This window comes from Artemia franciscana, unplaced genomic scaffold, assembly GCF_032884065.1.
Source record: "Artemia franciscana unplaced genomic scaffold, ASM3288406v1 Scaffold_3868, whole genome shotgun sequence".
Taxonomy (NCBI): Eukaryota; Metazoa; Arthropoda; class Branchiopoda; order Anostraca; family Artemiidae; genus Artemia; species Artemia franciscana.
The window spans coordinates 17,234-24,483 of NW_027064431.1; the positions used below are offsets into that span (position 1 = coordinate 17,234).

At 35.8% G+C, this 7,250-nt stretch overlaps 1 protein-coding gene across 1 annotated transcript; it reads left to right on the forward strand.

The window, feature by feature from the left end:
• The first annotated feature begins 3,946 nt into the window (after positions 1–3,946).
• On the forward strand, positions 3,947–6,384 carry LOC136043243 (CDP-diacylglycerol--inositol 3-phosphatidyltransferase-like). Its single transcript, XM_065728175.1, has one exon. It carries the CDS (start codon positions 3,990–3,992, stop codon positions 4,662–4,664), a length of 675 nt encoding a protein of 224 aa, XP_065584247.1. The 5' UTR covers positions 3,947–3,989; the 3' UTR covers positions 4,665–6,384.
• Positions 6,385–7,250: the final 866 nt, after the last annotated feature.

Genomic DNA, 7,250 nt, shown 5'->3' on the forward strand with positions numbered 1-7,250 from the left:
TGGATTGCCGCTCATAGTATAAAGGGTGTTACCATTCATCGGTGTTTAAGTCTGCCAGTTGACTAGCAGAGAACTGCAAAGTATGCATCGTTATCCATCAAACGATTGCTGATAATTAAAAAAAAAACTTGGACGAAAAAACATATCATTATAGATGAAATAAGCAAGGTTTCGTCTCTGATTCTGATGTATATTCATTTGCAATGGACGTGATTAAATCTAATAGTTTCCCAATGGGAAATTCCAACTTTGTTCTCTTTGGGTATTTTCTTCAATTAAGGCCCGTGCAAGTAAATCCACCTTTTATTCCTCTTACTCGTCTAGAGATCCGAAATAGACTTGAATCCATGGGATCCTTTAATCTATAGCAAGAATTTCAGTATGATAAGCTGACAGTCAACATGAAGCAAAGAAAGGACAAGCACAATGCAGATACTCTTGCAAACATATGGCTTGGAATTTGTGAAGAACAGCATCTCCGGTGTCTTTCAACATGAAAATTTGGATGTATGTCGAGAGCCACCTCCGAAATAACTACGAAATTATATTGTCATTTGTGTAAGGAAGGCAAAGTGCCGGTTACTTTGATGCCCACAAACAACAAATGTAGACAAATAAACAACATACTGCTAAAAGAAACGAGCTTAAAACATCTTACACTGACTGCCATTGATTTTCTTTCTTCTGTGGCAGGAAATAAAAGGATTGAAGAAGAAGCACTAAATAATGAACCGAATGTAAGAAAGTAAAAGAAGGAATTTCGTAGAATAATTAAATGTTTTTTTGTAAGGAATTCATTCGACAGAGGAAGGAAATTTTTGGGTGTGGTATATGAGGAAAGAATGGATTGAAGTTATATTAAATGATAAGCTATATCGGGCTTAAGGAGTTGGGAGATTTATCGAGTGCATAAGGACTATTTTCTGTAGTCTAGTTGCTTATTAATTTTGAATAAAACATATTGATTGAATCTGATTTATTAAACACAGTTTTAAAATCTTTTAGAAACCCCAGTTAGAATATTGTGAATCCAAAAGAATCCAACAATCCAAAGAATGAGGCAAATGTTCTTGATACGTCGATGGGACCTGCGAATTATTTCCAAGAATTAAAATGTAATAGTTTTGGGCATCAAGTCATGGTTAATTGTAGGAAAAAAATTCTACAAGAAGGCCTCGATCGAGTCCGTTGATTTTTGAATTAAAATGGAATAGTAGTGGGCATTTGACTCTTTAGATCTCTTGGACCTGGTTTTTCGGATTGCTGAAGTGGAATTTCGACCATATTTAAAATTAGGGACGATGTGAAAGTCACCTTTGTTATCAACCATATCCTTAAATCAGATTTTAAAGAATAAAAAAAACTTAGGAAAAAATATGGCGATGATGCATGCGAAGCAAAACCAATTCTGGTATTTCATGGCACGTCTCCAAGTTGTTAAGATAAGTTTAAGAAAAAGTAGAAACGCTAAATTCCCAGCTTGAAGGGTAATTAAATGTAGAGACATAAAATAATCTTGGAACCTTGAGACTAGAAATGCATCATACGAGTTTTAAAAAATAAAATTTGACCATTAGAAAAACAATCTGATAACATAATCTTCTATATATATAAAAATAAGTTGTCTGTCTGTGTGTCTGTCAGGTGACGTCATGTTTCTGTGTCGACTGACGTCATGAAGTTACTTGTCGTCATTTTTGCTATGACGGTGACGTCATTAAAGATATTTAAGACATATATGTTCACGTAGATATCTATTAATGTTTAACTTTAAAATGACTGATGAACTTACAATGGCAACAGCCGAGGAAGATGCTCAAAGAGTCTACGCCAAAAAACTTGCTGCTGATAGAGAAAGTCAGAAAAGAAAGCGTGCCGAGGAATCAAAAGAACAGCAAGGAAACAGGCTTGAGGCTGATAGAGAAAGAAAGAACAGAAAGCGTGCCGAGGAACTACCAGAGCAACGCGAAAGCAGACTTGCTGCTAAAAGAGAAAGTGAAAAAAGAAGGCGTGCCGAGGAATCACAAGAACAGCAAGAAATCAGGCTTGCTGCTGATAGAGAAAGTAAGAAAAGAAAGCGTGCCGAGGAATCACAAGAACAGCAAGAAATCAGGCTTGCTGTTGATAGAGAAAGTAAGAAAAGAAAGCGTGCCGAGGAATCAGAGCAACCTGAAAGTTATCGCCTGGCATTCAGGTACAGCCCAGTCGATGATTATAGCTTGAGTAGATGTGTTCAAATCGGGACAATGTCTAAAATTTGTCCCTATTGCAAGGCCTTGAAATTCAATGGTGAAACAATGGGAATGTTTTGCGCCTCAGGAAAAGTTAAACTTCCTCTATTGGCTGCACCACCAGAGCCATTGAAGACTTTCCTTACTGGAACTACGTCAGAATCTAAGCGTTTTTTGTCATATGTTCACGTAGAAATCTATTAATGTTTAAGTTTACAATGACTGATGAACTTACCATGGCAAAAGCCGATGAAGATGCTCAAAGAGTCTATGCCAAAAAACTTGCTGCTGATAGAGAAAGTCAGAAAAGAAAGCGTGCCGAGGAATCAAAAGAACAGCAAGGAAACAGGCTTGAGGCTAAAGAACGCAAAACCGCGCAGTTAGATGAAGATCCACCTGGACAGCGAGAGTCAAAACATATCAAAACTAAGAATGATAGCGATGATGATTGGGTTTGGGATTTTGACTTGGATAAGGTCATCAATGCCTCCCAGATTTTAGTTAAAAAAACAAAGGTTCGGCGATATGTATTTCATAGTGAGGCTGAAAAATAAAGAAGAAAAAGAAAACTGAAAAAAGAAAAAATGTAAAAAACTAAAAAATACTAAAAAGAAAAACACTCAAAGAGAAATTACAGACCGGGACACAAATGACGACCGGGACAGAGGGAATATAAATAACGACCGGGACACTCAAAGAGAAATTACAGACTGGGATACCGGGACAAAAATGACGACCGGGACACAGGGAATATAAATGACGACCAGGACACAGGTATTTAAGAATATCGTTCAGGGGCGCGAAGTCTGTTGGGGTGGCGCGAAGCGCCACCCCAACAGCTAGTAATAAATAAAACATTTTTATGTTTTTTAAACTAATTCCAGAAAGTCGTAATTGCAAAAGTATTTTGAATAATTTTCATATATATTCCGAAATTTTAGGAAGCAACATATTGGTACGTTCTCAAATTCTAATTTGACGATCATTAAACATAATATGATTTATTAGACATGGAAAATCTTTTCAGAAACCCAAATTTGAATATGGAGAATACAAAAAAAATCCAAAGACAGAGAAACCTCGGAGGTTCGATGGAAACCTGGGAATTATTTCCTAGAAGAGAATTCGACTCTTCAGATCCGTTGAACTTGCACTGTCGGATTGCTGAAGTACAGCTTCAAAGATATTTTAGAACCAGGGACGTTGTGAAAGTCACCTTTGTTATCAACCATACCCTTCAATCAGATTTTAAAGAAACAGAAAAATAATTCTTGTAAAAAATATGGCAATGATGCATTTGAAGCAAAACTGATTCTGGCATTTCATGATACGCCTCCAAGTTGTTACCATAGGCTTAACAAAAAGTAGAAACGCTAAATTCCAGTTTGATAGATAATTCGATGTAGAGACATGACATAATCTTGGAACCCTGGGGTTAGAAATACATCATAAGAGTTTGAAAAAAATAAAATTTGACGTCATTTGAAAAACAATCTAATAATATATTAACGAATGAAATATTTTACTTTTTAAACTAATAACAGAAAGTTTTAATTTCAAAAGTATTGTGATTTATCTCCATATATATTCCAAAGTTTTAGGAAACAATATTAGGAAATCAAGAAACTTGCCTTAAAAAAGCACACGTGCTAGTTTTCCCCTAGAGTCAATAAGCTCCTACTTGACGTAAAAAACTTGAGTCAAAAAATGATTTATCGCGCAGATCTTTGTTTCTTGATAAGAACTATTCTTCAAAGTATGTTTACCACAGACAATGTTTTTCTCTTCATTCCAAATTTAATAGGATATATAAGAGTTGTTTTTGGAATTGCAGCATTGTATGTTATGCCTAGTCAACCAACTATTGGAGCTACTCTTTATTTGTTGAGTGGTATTTTAGATGCTTTTGATGGGCATGCAGCAAGGTATTTTAACCAAAGTTCACAATTTGGAGCTATGCTTGATATGCTGACAGATCGATGTATGACGATGGCTCTTCTTGTAAATTTGGCAACATTTTATCCGTCTTGGGTTTTTGCCTTTCAACTTTCTATGGTCACAGATATTTCTTGTCACTGGATCCATATACACACGTCACTGCTGCTTGGAAAGAGGAGTCATAAATGCATTAGCCCGTCTGAAAACACATTCTTACGATTTTATTACACGTCTAGGACATTCCTTTTCACGATGTGTGCTGGCAACGAACTTTTCTACGCCATGTTATATCTCCTATACTTCACAGAAGGACCCTTAGTTCTTGGTATTGGCCTCTTCAGGATCCTTGTCATAGTTTGCATGCCCATCGCCATCTTCAAGTCACTACTTGCGGTCCTACAAGGGTATATTGCATGGAAGAATTTGGGTGGCCTGGATATTCAGGAAAGACAACAACTTAAAGAAAAAAATTCAAAAAGCCAACTTCTTCTTTAGAAAATGGTTATACGGGACCCAGAGATTAAAATCATGCTGCAAGAATGCACTGCAGGGCCGACGCAGGGACCTTAGTAGTCAAGAAGCGTCGTTAATCCGATACAACTACAAAAACAAGAAATGGTTAGTTTTTTGTTACCGTTTCTATTCCCTTTTAGGTTTTGTAATACGTTTTTTAACTTAAAAAAAAAATGATTGCGTGGTTTTCCTTAGAGACACGTATAATCCGATTGTCTTATTTAGCTGCTATTGACATTAAATCTCCTGAGATTTTGTGACTTAATAAGCACAGAGTCGTGAAGAAAGAGATTCAATTAGTCGTATCTATTAGTGAAAGTTCTTAAGCCGAATCTATTAAGCGAGTATCTATTAGAAGAGAATATATCTGTGGTGGCTATACAAGAAAATAGTAAATAGTTGTTTTAAAAAAAAAATCTAAAATTGTTTGGCGAATAAAAGGGATAAACATCGTCAAGTTTCCAAAATTTTCAGAAGTGAGCGGGGACGGTACAGAAGTGCCATAGTACCAGCCGTTCTTTTGTACTTAAACTGCTGGGGATACGTGTACCGGGTCCCCCACTTCCCATTTTATTAGAAAAGTGAGAAGTTGGTTACAACTTATCCCCTACTGGAACATTTACTAAAGTGTGCAATATAAAGGCAGTTGAAGAAAAATTAATTTTCAAGCCGATGCAGAACTTTATTACAAGATCGAGGCTGGACGACATAAAAATAGACACAATATGCTCGAGAGTCATTGGTTACTACGATCCCGAAGTTATTCAAGAAGCGCAGCAAGTTTCTCATTTTGATCTGAAGGTTGCGTATGTCAACCCTACATAATTATGCAATTGGCCGATATTTCTTTAAAACCAAATGTTGCTTTAAAACTAAATAAAAAAGCAATGTGCTTACAATCGCAAATAAGAAACTTCAGCGAATATATAGAGAACGATTGGTTCAGTATACACATAGTGTCTTCTGGTTAGTTCCAAATCCAGCACAAATGTCCCTAGAACGATTGTTGATAATAAGTAGCGATACAAGGAGCATACAAGATACCAAGAAGCAGCTAAGATAAGAATAGAAAATCAACTGTTTGGGAGCTCTTGTATCTCTTTGGAGAATCTGGTCTGGTCATTGGAAACGTGAGGTTCGGCCATGATAAAAAGGGGTGAGTTTAGGTATTTAACAAGTAGGTATAACAAATTAGTTAGGTATAAAACTAATTTCACATTTAAAATCTAATTTAAGGATATGGTTGTTAACAAAGGTGACTTTCACATCGTCCCTAATTTTAAATATGGTCGAAATTCCACTTCAGCAATCCGAAAAACCAGGTCCAAGAGATCTAAAGAGTCAAATGCCCACTACTATTCCATTTTAATTCAAAAATCAACGGACTCGATCGAGGCCTTCTTGTAGAATTTTTTTCCTACAATTAACCATGACTTGATGCCCAAAACTATTACATTTTAATTCTTGGAAATAATTCCCAGGTCCCATCGACGTATCAAGGACATTTGCCTCATTCTTTGGATTGTTAGATTCTTTTGGATTCACAATATTCAAACTGGGGTTTCTAAAAGATTTTAAAAGTGTGTTTAATAAATCAGATTCAATCAATCTATCAATAATTTTATTAACGTTGTTGGTCCACAGCTACAAATGGATCAGCCACACCAAAAAGTTGCGAAACTTTGCATTTACGAGCCCAAAGAGGAAGACTTGGAAGATACTTTGCATACTTGTAATAGCTTACGTAATATGAAAATACCTAAACTTGTAATATGAAATTAGGTATTTTTAACCTATGAAGGAGTGATTGGAAATTAATGAAATTTCACCAACTTTTGAATTAAGCCAACTTTGCATTTACGAGCCCAAAGAGGAAGACTTGGAAGGTACTTTGCATACTTGTAATAGCTTACATAATATGAAAATACCTAAACTTGTAATATGAAATTAGGTATTTTTAACCTACGAAGGAGTGATTGGAAATTAATGAAATTTCATATTTAAAAGGACCTCGCAACTCAGATTTCTTATTTCAAATCTCGACCGGATCCAGTGTCGTTGGGGTGGGATGTACTTGGAAGATACTTTGCATACTTGTAATAGCTTACGTAATATGAAAATACCTAAACTTGTAATATGAAATTAGGTATTTTTAACCTACAAAGGAGTGATTGGAAATTAATGAAATTTCATATTTAAAAGGACCTCGCAACTCAGATTTCTTATTCCAAATCTCGACCGGATCCAGTGTCGTTGTGGTGGGATGTTGGAGGGGGGGACTGGAAATCTTAAAAGAGGTTTAGAATGGTATGATCAGGATGAAAGTTGGTGGGACACCAACATACCCGCTGGTATTTTCTTTGAATGACGCTTTAAATAAAGGTGTTAGCAATTCCAATATAGTACATCGGGGTAGGGATCGCCTATTATCAAAATACGATCCAAAGAAACTAATACGCGAGTTGACTTGCAAATATGTTTTGGCTTTTTCTCCAATTAGCTATGGATTGATGGCAACTAAATTTTAATTCAAAAACCTTAGCAGAAGAATTTATTTTGTCTGAACTT

What these genes read in the sequence shown, in the direction of transcription:
- LOC136043243 (XM_065728175.1), top strand. Translation starts at nt 3,990, where the DNA reads ATGTTTACCACAGACAATGTTTTTCTCTTCATTCCAAATTTAATAGGA.